The sequence below is a fragment of the Canis lupus genome, chromosome 20, assembly GCF_011100685.1.
Source record: "Canis lupus familiaris isolate Mischka breed German Shepherd chromosome 20, alternate assembly UU_Cfam_GSD_1.0, whole genome shotgun sequence".
NCBI classification, from domain to species: Eukaryota; Metazoa; Chordata; class Mammalia; order Carnivora; family Canidae; genus Canis; species Canis lupus.
Genome location: NC_049241.1, coordinates 8,225,932 through 8,238,990, shown reverse-complemented (window position 1 = coordinate 8,238,990; position 13,059 = coordinate 8,225,932). Strand labels below are relative to the sequence as shown.

At 46.1% G+C, this 13,059-nt stretch overlaps 1 protein-coding gene across 3 annotated transcripts in view; it reads left to right on the top strand.

The window, feature by feature from the left end:
- IRAK2 (interleukin 1 receptor associated kinase 2) overlaps window positions 1–13,059 on the top strand; it is a 63,227-nt gene that overhangs the window by 28,947 nt on the left and 21,221 nt on the right. For all 3 annotated transcript variants that reach the window (XM_038565661.1, XM_038565660.1, XM_038565659.1), the window contains exons 4-8: window positions 3,861–3,985; window positions 6,495–6,689; window positions 6,774–6,838; window positions 9,201–9,315; window positions 11,711–11,820. In XM_038565661.1, coding sequence (XP_038421589.1) covers window positions 3,861–3,985; window positions 6,495–6,689; window positions 6,774–6,838; window positions 9,201–9,315; window positions 11,711–11,820 — 610 coding nt within the window. The remainder of the gene's footprint in view (window positions 1–3,860; window positions 3,986–6,494; window positions 6,690–6,773; window positions 6,839–9,200; window positions 9,316–11,710; window positions 11,821–13,059) is intronic.

Below are 13,059 nucleotides of genomic sequence, written 5' to 3'. Positions count from 1 at the left end.
TCTTATTCTGCACATAGTTTTACCAGCTCTGGGACACCCTGTGTGCCAGAGACTGATCTTTGTGCTTTTTAACTGTCATCTCGCTTATTTTGTCTGGACAAGAACTCTACCAGGAGTGGGCTTTTCCTGCTCTTTTTGCATTTGAGAAAGCTCAAAGAAACGAAGCACAGGTCACCCTGGTTCAAATCTTAGTAATAAAAGAGCCAGGGGCAGCCCTTGTGGCTCAGCGGTTTAGTGCCGCCTTCAGCCCAGGGCCTGATCCTGGAAACCAGGGATCCAGTCCCATGTCGGGCTCCCTGCATGGAGCCTGCTTCTCCCTCTGCCTGTGTCTGCCTTCTCTCTCTCTCTCTCTTTCTCTCTGTCTCTCATGAATAAATAAATAAAATCTTAAAAAAAAAAAAGCCAGGACTTAAGGCCCTTTCTCTCTGATACTGACAGAGGACATGGGGAAGCTGTAGAGGCAGCTCCACTGGTGCCAGTCACAGGGCAGGATGTAGGAAACCTCAGATCAGAAGCGGCACATCTCTAATGTACTTTACTCATGCCTTCAGTGACACTCAGCCGAATGAGATGCAATGTATTCTGCTTGGTAACGCAGACTTTCCAGAAAGATTGTTGTAGGAAATATTTTTTTAGTGAAAGTTTTGGCACGTGGAGGGTGAGTGATTTGGAAAGGACATGTGTAAGGAGGAGTGTCTTCCCAGATCCAGGGCTTCCACCAAGCATTTATTTTTTTTTTTTATTTTTTTTTTTTTTTAAATTTTTATTTATTTATGATAGTCACACAGAGAGAGAGGCAGAGACATAGGCAGAGGGAGAAGCAGGCTCCATGCACCAGGAGCCCAATGTGGGATTCGATCCCGGGTCTCCAGGATCACGCCCTGGGCCAAAGGCAGGCGCTAAACCACTGCGCCACCCAGGGATCCCCCACCAAGCATTTACAAAGCAAGTCTAGTTCTTATCCGATTTGTCAGCTTTGTGGTATTGGCTCAAATCCCATTCCTTTTTCTCCCCAAACCACAGGGATAAAGAGCCACTCCTTCAATGAGTAGCCCTCATATGTCGCAAGAGCAGACCTCAGTGACCACCCTCCCAACCCAAGAGGCCTAGTAGAGCCCTCAGGTGAACCCCAGGCATCAATCCAGACCTGAAAGTCATGGTTAATGCGAGACCAGTGCTGGCCTGAGAGTCACTGGGCAACGGGAGAGGAAGAGGGACCATCTGTGCCCTGAGAGCCCTGCCGCAAGGCCAGGGTCAGGGTGAGGGCAGAACTTGAGGGCTCCCAGTGGTACAAGAGAACACAGACGTTAGAAAAGATGTATATCTTATACCCAGGAAACTAGGGGTTTCAATTAAGGCTAAATATATAATGTGTGTGAATTAAAGTGGATTGAAAGAAAAACATCAAGTAACTCACCGTGAGGTAGTACAGAGCCACGGCCAACAATTAGGAGATGGAGGAACATGACCACAGTTTGGAGACACAGGCCGAGGGTACCAAGCTAAGGCCAAGAGAAGGCAGGGCCTGGGCAGAGGCAGCAGTGGCAGGGAGCCTTTCTGCAAGGCATGGTCCCCGGGCCCCCAAGCAGAGGCCTGTACTAGACTGGGTCACCTGAGAGGCAGAAGGTTTCTCCTCCTCCTCCCCCTCCTCCTTCTTTTTTAAAGATTTTATTTATTTATTCATGAGAGACAGAGAGAGAGAGAGGCAGAGACTCAGGCAAAGGGAGAAACAGGCTCCCTGAGGGGAGCCTGATGAAGGACTCAATCCTGGGACTCCAGGATTACGCTGAGCTGAAGGCAGATGCTCAACTGCTGAGCCACCCAGGTACTCCCAGAAGGATTTGCACAGAACAAATGCCTGAGAGAAAATGGAAAGGAGCTGGGCAGGGCTGGGGGAGGCTTAGGGTCTGGAGCGAGGAGAGGGGGTGAGGAGGTTGGGGGGCGTTGTCTAGGGCAGGCTCACCTGGAATCTTCAGGGAGGTCAGGGCCCTGAGTCTCCCCTCATTTTCCCCTCCACACCCAGCCAGAAGAGCAGCCCCTAGGCAGCATGGGTGGTTTTTGTGGGGTGGATCTGAGAGGGTGGTGGAGCTTGTGGTCCACTGTCTGGGAGCAACAGCTGGTCATCAGCAGACGACTCAGGGAAAGAGCCTTAGGGTGCCCCTTCTCTTGGGCTCTGTGGGGATGACAGAGCCTGAGCCTGTGGTAGTTGAGCTTTGTTTTTATCAACTCCCTAGGTTAATAGTTAAGTAAGCCCCATTCTAGTTTCCTCATGGTGCTATTTTCAGTTTTCTGAATTAAGTTTTTTTTTTTTATGGCCAAAGTTCTAGATTAATCACTCATTTCCTGATGTTATAAACCAGAAATACCTGAAGCAGGTGGATTGGGCCAGTAACCCTGATGTCAAGGCCAGATTCCCTTGGAGGGCCGGCACTCAGTTCCTTGGAGGCCATCCCAGCCACGGAGCCACCTGGGTGTCTCCAGATGGTGACATCCGGAGCTTCTGGCTTCTGGCCGAGGCCTGCTCCTGTGTGGATCAGCCACCGCAGCTCATCTCTCCTCCTGTCTCATCCCTGGCTTGCATCTGCTCCAACTCATCCGACTCCAGGGTGCCTCATTAGTGTTCAGGTTAATTTTTTTTGTGGTGCCCAGTGAAGAAATGTCCCCTTTTTAACCTGGCTTTTACCTGACCCCAAGCTACTCCTCAAGCCTTCTCTCTCCTGAATCTTCTTCATTCACAAAGGGATTAAGAGTGCAGACTTCAGGAGCACCTGGGTGGCTCAGTGGGTTAAGCATTTGACTGACTCTTGATCTCAGCTCAGATCTTGATCTCAAGCTCCTAGTTGGGCTCCATGCCCCACATTAGGTACCCTCTGTGGAACCCACTTTAAAAAAAAAAGAGCATGGATTCCAGAGCCACTGGCTGTGTGCCCTTGGAAAGGTTACTTTACCTCTCTCTGCCTAAGTTTTACCATCTGTAAAGAGGATATGATCTACTGAGATAGTTGTGAGGCTTAAATGACTTCACAAGGTGGCTCATTTAGAGTGACGTCAGTGTTAGTTAGCTAAGCGTGCCTGGAGTACTTTATGTGTGCTGGGGCTTGCCCACTCTCATACCTTCACACAGCCAGCCCTACTCCCCCAATACCCTCTGACCTCAGATCCACTTTTTAAAATCCTCTATGAAACCCTCCTTGGCCTCCCAACCTGCTTTGGTGACCTCTTCTGCCTCCCCGCCCTTGGAGGGTGGTCATTGCCATTGCTGTTGTGATGGAGTTTTCTGGAAGACGGGCTCCATAGCTGATCACCTGTGTCCTTCACTGCTACTTGTGTGGGAGGTGGGACAGTTCAGGGCTTGGAAATCCCATGGATTCCCATTTGAATTGTGGCTCTGCCCCTTATTGGGTGTGCGGCTCTAGGCAAGTAGCCACTACCTCCAGTGCTTCCATTTCTCTACCCACCAAATGGGAATCATATATAGAACCAGCCCAGGGGGCAGCCCCTGGTGGCGCAGCGGTTTGGTGCTGCCTGCAGCCTGGGGTGTGATCCTGGAGACCCGGGATTGAGTCCCGCGTGGGGCTCCCTGCATGGAGCCTGCTTCTCCCTCTGCCTGTGTCTCTGCCTCTCTCTCTCTCTCTCTCTCTCTGTGTCTCTCATGAGTGAATAAATAAAATATTAAAAAAAAAAAAAAAGAACCAGCCCAGGGATGGGGCTGTCATAGAGCATCACTGAGGTAACTAGAGAGGAGCGTGTAGGCTGGCAGCTGGGGGGGTCAGGAAGTAGCAGGTGTTGTGTTTGTAGAGTGAATGAGAAACTGGCGTGGGAACTGGTTGAGGACCCCCTCCTGTCTTCCTCCTTTCCAGGACATGGCCAGACCCATGAGCCCTCCTTTCCAGGGCCTGCTCCAGCCAGAACCAACCTCCTACCTCCTTCTGCAGATGCCCCTCATTCCTTAAAAACCGATGTTCCTGTTTCATCTAATTCAAAGGTAAACCTTCCCCACCCCCAAGTGATCCCCACTCCCCCCCAGCTTGTGGCTCTTGCCCAAAAATGCAATGTATTAGGGCACCTGGCTGGCTCAGTCAGTAGAGCTTGCAGCTCTTGATCTCAGAGTTGCGAGTTCAAGCCCTACATTGTGTATAGAGATTACTTGTTTTTAAAAAAGATTTTATTTATTTATTCATGACAGACACAGAGAGAGGGGGTGGGGGGAGAGAGGCAGAGACACAGGCAGAGGGAAAAGCAGGCTCCACGTAGGGAGCCCAATGTGGGACTCGATCCCAGGTCTCCAGGATCACACCCTGGGCAAAGGCGGCGCTAAACTGCTGAGCCACCTGGGCTGCCCTATGTATGGAGATTACTTAAATGAATAAACATTAAAAAAAAAAAAAAAAAAAGCAATGTATTGGAACCAATTTGGAGGCTCGGGTTTAGGGGAATGAAGGAGAAAGGTGACTCATGGAATTACTCTAAGCTTCTAAGACTAAATGCAAGCTAGTGAAGCCCAGGCTTGGGATGGGAGTGACTGGAGACGGTGCACTTTACATGAATACATGTTTGTAATGAGATTTTCCATTATTTGTGTTTAAATGAGAGCTGATACATAGCATCCTTCTCCCCGCAAAGTATATTGGTTACATTTATACTAAGTCATTTGCTTACAAACCACCTCTGTTCTAACCTTTTTTCCACATAGTATGTCTGAGTTATCTTGAATTTTCTTTTTTTAGAAGATTTTATTTATTTATTTGACAGAGAAAGAGCATGAGCAGGCATAGAAACAAGGGGAGAGGGAGAAGCAGGCTCCCCACTGAGCAGGGAGCCTGATGCAGGGCTCTGTCTCAGGACCCTGGGATCATGACCTGAGCCAAAGTCAGATGCTTAACTGACTGAACCACCCAGGCATCCTGTTATCCTGAATTTTCAATGACTTGGGTCCAGGGCCACATATGGCTTTTGTAGCACTTTTGCATTCATGTGCCTTTTCTTTCCTTCATTAAAAAAATTTAAAGATTATATTTTACAATTGTATTGGCACAAACATGAATGTAATCCAAGCTGGATTAAAAATTAAAACATTTTCTTTGACTCTAAAAGTTCATTTTTGTTCTTCTGACTTTAAAAGAAATCAAAAAGTTTTTGTGGGCCTCTAAAAGTGTCTTGGGCAGGGTGCCTTGAGGAAAAGCTGATGCTATATGGGTCTGGTTAATGAAGTTCTTCCATAGAGGAGATGGACACTTAAGCATGGGTTTTTGGGTTTTGTTTTTTAATAATAATTTTCTAAGACAATTTAATAATTGGGAGAATGATCATGGTATAATGTTAAGTAAGAACACCAGAAATCAAAACTGTGTATGGCATGATCCCAATTTTAAAAATAAATCTTGTATTTCTAATTTACAAGAAATGGGTTAAACTTAAAATTTTTTTAAAGATTTTTTTTTGAATTTTTAAAGATTTTATTTATTTATTCATGAGAGAGAGAGAGAGAGAGAGAGAAAGGCAGACACACAGGCAGAGGGAGAAGCAGGCTCCATGCAGGGAGCCTGACGTGGGACTCGATCCCGGGTCTCCAGGATCAGGCCCTGGGTTGAAGGCAGCTGTAAACTGCTGAGCCACCCAGGCTGCCCTGGGTTAAACTTTAATAGCAGTTCAGTGGGTAATGGGATCATGGATGGTTTCTTCCCCTCTAATTTTCTAAAACAGTCTATAAGCATATATAGCTTTAAAATGTTAAATTTCTGTGCACCTATTTTTTTTTACTTATTTATTCATTCAGAGAGAGAGAGAGAGAGAGAGAGAGAGAGAGATAGGCAGAGACACAGGCAGAGGGAGAAGCAGGCTCCACACAGGGATCCCAATGTGGGACTCGATCCCGGGTCTCCAGGATCACACCCTGGGCTGCAGGTGGCCCTAAACCGCTGTGCCACTGGGGCTGCCCTGTGTACCTATTTTTAAAAAGGTACACAGAAATAAAGTGTTACTGAAATAAAGCTGCTTTTCATAAGTTCACACAGAATTGCATTTGGTTATGTGAACCTAGATCCTGCTTCCTGCCATGTACACCATGTATAGGACCAGGGGCACCAGTTCAGCCATTGGCCAGTTGCATGACCTCACCTTAGCTCCCTGACCTCCGTGGTTCTCACTTTTGTAAACTGGGGGGAAAAAAAACAAAACAGAAAAATCCAACCATGTGCCAGGAATATTCACATTTTAGTTCATCTTCAGGATTACCTTCCAGAGTACTATTGATATCTTCACTTTTGCTGCTGAGGAAATTCAGGCTCAGAGAGGTTAAGTTACTTACCCAAGGTCAGAGAGCTAGTTAGAGGCAGAGCTGGGATTTGAGCTGGTCCTACCCATGTCCTATTTCTCCTCACTGGACAAGATGAACTTCTCCACCCCTTTAGCTCTGATAATCTGAGATTCCCTGAGGCAGTAGGGAAAAAAATATTTTCCATATTAATCTCCATCTCTTCTCCTTGCATTCCCAGGACTTTAGCACCTCTATTCCTAAGCAGGAAACACTTTTGAGCCTGGCTGGAGACAGCCTTTTCTGGAGTGAGACAGACGTGGTCCAAGCAACTGATAACTTCAACCAAAACTATAAAATCAGTGAGGGGAACTTTGCTGACATCTACAAAGGGCAAAAACATGGCACGCTATTCGTCTTCAAGAAGCTCAGAGAGGCGAGCACTTCTTGGTTTCTTGTAAGGGGGTGGAGGCCTTATGGGTGAGGCTGGATTTTCATGTTTCATTGTCTTTTCCCAAAGGCAGCCTACTCAGGTCCAGGATCGATTGAAAAATTCTTCCAGGCAGAGGTACAAATTTGTCATAGGTGAGCTTCCCCTTTGGAAAATAATTTGTTTGATAGGGTGACAGCTACCTTTTCTATAATGCTTCCTGTGTGCTGGGCATATCTTAAGTACTCCATATGTATAAATTCATTTAATCCTCACAAGAACCTTGTAACATAGCTACTGTTATCAGCACTGTTTTGCATGTGGGCAGAGGCCCAGAGAGACCAACTGTCTTGTCTAAGATCGTCCAGCTAGTAGGTGGCAGAGCTGGAATTTGAATCTAGGTTGGTCTGGCTTCATAGTCCATCCTTTTTCTGTGTAGCAACTATATGTGTAGATTAGAATTATCAAAGAACCTTGGTTTACTTGGCCCAGCTCCTACCTTCCAGGGTGGAAGAAATCTGTTTCTATCCCATGTTTTGAGATGGGCAGAGATGTACTGTTTCTAACTGTAATGGCAAATCCACCTTAAAATGGTATTGTTCTGGAGCAGGAGTTGGCAAATGATAACTCATGGGCCAGATCTGGATGTGCCTGTGTTTGTATGGCCTGACTATTAAGAATGGGTTCTCTATTTTCAAATGGTTGAAAAAAAATAATAAGAGTATTTAATGACACATGAAAAGTCATGAAATTCAAATTTAAGTGTCCATAATAAAGTTTCATTGGAATACAGCCACATGTACTTATTTCTGTATTCTCTATGGCTGTTTTTGTATGATAGTGTACAATAAAGTCTTGAGTAATAAAGATCTTTAAAAGTCATCCTCAAACCTGCTCATTTTACAGAAGGGGAAACCGAGGCTGAGAAAGGAAGTGAGCCTGCCTGTCCCAGAGCTGGTGGGGGACTGGGAAAGAGAACAGGAAGGACTTGGGGAGACTTGTTCTGGCTCTGCTGTCACTGACTGATGAATTTAACAATGGCATATTGGGCACCCGTCAGGTGCTGGATGCCAGCTGTCATTCAACCTTAGCAAGCTGGGTTTCCTCTGTCAGCATGCAGCCTTGAGTGAAGAATGCATGATTATTGTGGAGCATCTTAAGAAATAAAGAATATCATAAATAATAAAATAGAAACCACTTGTTTTCCATAGCACCTACAAATAACTACTCCTGTGTTAGTATTTTGATATATTTTCTTTACTGTTTTCTCTATTCATACGTGTGTATGAATAAACACACACATATTTCATAAAAAATGAAAGTATAATTCCCCTTTCCATTTTGGCAAAGTGCCTTCCTGGACTTGGCAGACACTCCATTCATTGATTGGGCAAATGTGAGTTGTCAAGGCTTTTTTGCCTTTTTTTTTTTGGCTCTAGGATGAATATATATCCCCTGCCTAGGGAACATTTATGGTCTAGGAGAGACTGAGCGTAAATGACTCTCATGAGTGTGAAAAGTGCAGTAGGATGGCCTGGGGGGTGGGGGAGTGGAGGAGGGCAGGCGAGCTGGGGCAGGAGGCCATTCTAATAGTCTCATGGAGCATCTATCAGGGTCTGACTCAAGGCAGAGGAAGGAGGAATGAAGGGGACTTTTGGAAAGCTATTTATTTTATTTATTTATTTATTTTTTAAAAATTTTTTTTGGAAAGCTATTTATGACGGTGAATGCTGACTAATTAGATGGGAGAGATAAGGAGGTTTCCAGGAAACTGCATGGAGACTGCAAAGTTACCCTTTGCTGAGATAACAGCTGGGCACAGAAGCAGGTTTGGGGCTTGTTGAGTCTAGGGTGTTCACCTGGAGCATCAGGATGCAAGTAGACATTCAGGTCTAGAGCTTGGGAAGGGGCTGCAATGGGAGGTTTGAGGGCATTCCTCATAGAGGTGGGAGATACCTGGAGACACAGCTTCTAAAACAAGATGACGAGCTGAGCTAGGATACTTAGCTTTCAGAGGAAGACAAAGGAGGAGGATTATAGTGAAAAGGGCCAAGAAAGAGCCATCAGAGATGTAGGAAGAGTCAGCAGGGAACAGTGACTCAGAACCCAGCAGAAGAGGATTTCAGGGAAGAACCCAGTCCTGAGAGTCAAACAGACCTGCGATCTACTCCTGCCTTCACTGCTTACTGGTTGTGACTGTGAGCAAGTTCGTTAACTTTTAAAAAGCCTTTTTAAGTTTCCAGAAGATGGGATGGTTAAGGTATTATGTGCTGCAAGGCAGCGAGGCAGGATAAATTTGAGCTCCTTGACCTCAAGCTTACTGAAGGCAGGCAGCTTTCATCTCTCTACCCTGGGGCTGGGACCCTCAGGGGTCAGAGCATTTGGTACCTGGGAAGTCATTGATGGCCTCACTGGGGTAGAAGGTGTAGAAGAAAGGTGGAGAGGTGAGGAAGTGGAGCAGTCTTTGTTTATTCTTTCTGTCTGACTCCTCACCTCTTTACTCATACCTGATTTCAGATGCTGCCACCCCAACATCTTACCTCTGCTGGGCTTCTGCACTGGAAATCAGCTTTACATCTTGATCTACCCATACATGGCAAATGGTTCTTTACAGGACAGACTCCAGGATCAGGTAAGGGGCTGGTTCATGGTCAGAGATTAGGACCAGGTAACACGCAGTTAGGGACTCAAGGTTCAAGGACTTCCAGAAGGGAGAGGGGCTGTCCAGAGAGAAGTTAGGCTGGGATTGATAAGATCTGGCTAAACATCTTCAGATAAGAACCTATGAAAAATTATTTTTTTATTTTTTAAAGATTTTATTTTTTCATGATACACACACATAGAGAGAGAGAGAGAGATATTGAGAGAGAGAGGCAGAGTGACAGGCAGAGAGAGAAGCAGGCTCCATGCAGGGAGCTTGACATGGGACTTGATCCCGGGACTCCAGGATCACACCCCAGGCTGAAGGCAGGCGCTGAACCGCTGAGCCACCCAGGATGCCGCTGAAAAATTATTTGACAAGAGGCATCTCATTTAAGTCAAGAGCATGACAAAAGTATCTCATGACACTAATTTTATTTAACATTGTTCTGAGGGTGCTAGTCAATGTAATAGGACAAAAAAATAAGAGATAAAGAGTATGCAGAAGTGGAAGCAAATTCTTATTTGCTAAACATGCTATTCTATTATATATCTTTTTGCTTGTGTATTTATGGGCTATTTCTGGAAAGACACAAAAAACTGGTGCCTTGGCTGTCTCTGTGGAAGTGAATGAGGTAGCTGGAGCACGGGGCAGGAGAGAAACTTTTGCTATATACCCCCTCTTTGTACCTTTCACATATTATAGCATGTGAGTATCATACCTATTAAAATTACAGTTTTAAAAACAAACAAAGCTCCTTCCCCTCAAATAAGGGGAAACACTTATTCCACGAGACAATTACTGCTTCCATTAACAGAGACCAAAGCAGTTACTCATGGTATGATAATGATTGTTAGATTTGTTGCACTCTTGTGGTGTGTGAGACGCCATGATAAAAGCTTTACACATGAGGGATCCCTGGGTGGCGCAGCGGTTCGGCGCCTGCCTTTGGCCCAGGGCGCGATCCTGGAGATCCGGGATCGAATCCCACGTCGGGCTCCCGGTGCATGGAGCCTGCTTCTCCCTCTGCCTGTGTCTCTGCCTCTCTCTCTCTCTCTCTCTGTGTGTGACTATCATAAAAAAATAAAAATTAAAAAAAAAATTAAAAAAAAAAAAGCTTTACACATGAACCCTCAAGGCCTTGCTACAACTCAAGATGTATCCCCTGTTTTCTAAAAGAGGAGTCTCTGGCACAGAGAGGCAAAGTGACGTGCCCAAAGGAACACAGCTGACAAGTGTCAGGGCTGGAATTTAAACAGGGTTTCTGTGGCTCTAGATTTCAGAGTTTTGTTTTGTTTTGTTTTGTTTTATTAAAGATTTTTTGTTTATTCATGAGAGAGAGAGAGAGAGAGAGGCAGAGACATAGACAGAGGGAGAAGCAGACTCCCTGTGGGAGAAGCAGCCTTACGCGGGACTCAATCCCAGGACCCCGGGATCACGACCTGAGCCGAAGGCAGATGCTCAGCCACTGAGCCACTCAGCCATCCCTAGATTTCAGACTTTTTGAAAAGAAATCTGTTAGCAAAGCCAGTTCTTCAAGGATGTGGAATCTATGATGGGACTTGAAAAATAAGCTGTGACTGAGCCTGGAGTTTCAGTCTTAGGACAACAGTGGTGACACCGGGAGGATACTGGGGGGCTTTAGCTCACTCCACAATCCCCATCAGCCCCTGTGAAATCTCCCAAATACACATAAAATCGGCATAAGGTCCATGTGCTTGGTGTGCTAACACAAGATCCTTAGCTCTTCTCTCAGCTATCCCCTCCTAGAGGACCCAATTCTAGACGTGCCACTCTATAGACATGATAAAAATAGCTGCAGTTTACTGAGCACCCACTGTGTGGCAGGGACTATGCTAGGGGCATACCGTATACTCATATACTATATACTCCATACCATATTCTCCTGGAATCCTTAGAGCAATCCTAAAGAAGCACAGAGGGACACCTGGGTGGCTCAGCGGTTGAGCGTCTACCTTTGGCTCAGGGCGTGATCCAGGGTCTGGGGATCGAGTCCCACGTTAGGCTCCCTGCATGGAGCCTGCTTCTCCCTCTGCCCATGTCTCTCTCTCTCTCTCTCATGAATAAATAAATAAAATCTTAAAAAAAAATAAAGAAGCATAGAGATTAACATTTCCATTTTATAACTGAAGAAGAAACCAAGGCTCAGAGACGTTATGTATCTTTTTAAAGTCACGCAGCTAGTGCATGTGTGAGCTGGGATTTACAACTAGATCTTCTGAGGTCAAAAGTGGTGCCCTGCCAGCACACCATGCCGGCCGAGCCCTGTTGCAGAGGATGTGAAGGCTGGAGGAGAGACTGGAGCTCGTTGGGACTTTGAAAAGGCATAGGTGTGACTGTTTTTCCCTCTTTTCCTTTTACTTAGGATGGTTCGGAGCCCCTTCTCTGGCCCCAGCGTGCCAGCATCTGCTCCGGGCTGCTTCGTGCTGTGGAGCACCTGCATGGCTTGGGGATCATCCACGGCAATGTCAAGAGGTGAGGGGGGTAGGCTGTACCCTGCTGAGGACCTGTGCTTTAGGGCCAAGCCACACACATTCCTACACCCCTTCCTCTCCCTCTGTCTCTCTTCTCTTTGGATCTCTCTCCCCACCTCACCTGCCTTGAGGCTCTTCTTTCTTTCTCTTTTATTCTTGCAGAAATCAGTGTTTCTGCTGCCCTCACACATTGCCCACCTGTCACCAAGTGATTTCCCAGTGAGCACCCCACACTCTTGAGGTCTTTTACTCCCAACCCAGCAGCTGGTCTGGACCCAGTCCTTGAGCTTTGGGTTAAGCCCCCTAGGATTTTGAACTCCTTGCTCAGAGTCTTCTTGGAGACCCATCCCCTGCTTATGTATATGTATCTGTTGGCAAAAGTAACTTGTGTCAGGGAAGCTTCCTACAGGGTATGCGTGCAGCCCAGTGTCTCAGCACCATGCTCCCAAGAACAAGAGAGCCCTGTCTGCGGACTGGCAGCATGGGGAGAGATTCTAGAAGATATCAGAAAATCTGGCAAAACTGACATTGAAACCATAGAACTGTACTGCCTCAAAGTTCTCTTTTTGGCAAATGGAAGCCCTGTCCTCTTTGTTTCTCCCTGATTTTTGTTTGATTGCACAAACAATTGTAATTGTGAGAAAGGAAATGAAAGGGAGAGAGGTCATTCTGGCCCTGGTGCCCTGACTCATCACCTGGCCTCCATTTCTTCAATCCCTGCCTACACAGATGTCTTAGCCCTAAGGGAGCACTATTACCTGGTTACCAATTCATATTTTGTCTCTTCCCCCTTTATTTAAATAAGGCAAATATTTTCTCATGTTGCATGCCATTATTTTTAGTGACATTTTAGTTTTCCGTTGAAGGGACTGGCCCATAATTTAACCACTCCTAATAGTGGCTACTGGAATTGATGTCTATTTTTTTTAAGATTTTATTTAATTATTCATGAGAGATACACAGAGAGAGGCAGAGACATAGGCAGAGGGAGAAGCAGGTTCCCTGCAGGGGATGCGAGACTCAATCCCTTGGCCCCAGGATCACGACCTGAGCCAAGGGCAGATGCTCAACCACTGAGTCACCCAGATGTCCCAGTGTTTATTTTTTGTAAAAGATGTATTTCTCTATTTGAGGTGAGGAGGGGCAGAGGGTGAGGGAGAGAATCCCAAACCAACTCTGTACTGAGTGCAGAGCCTGACTTGGGGCTTGATCCCAGGACCCTCATATCACAACCTGAGCC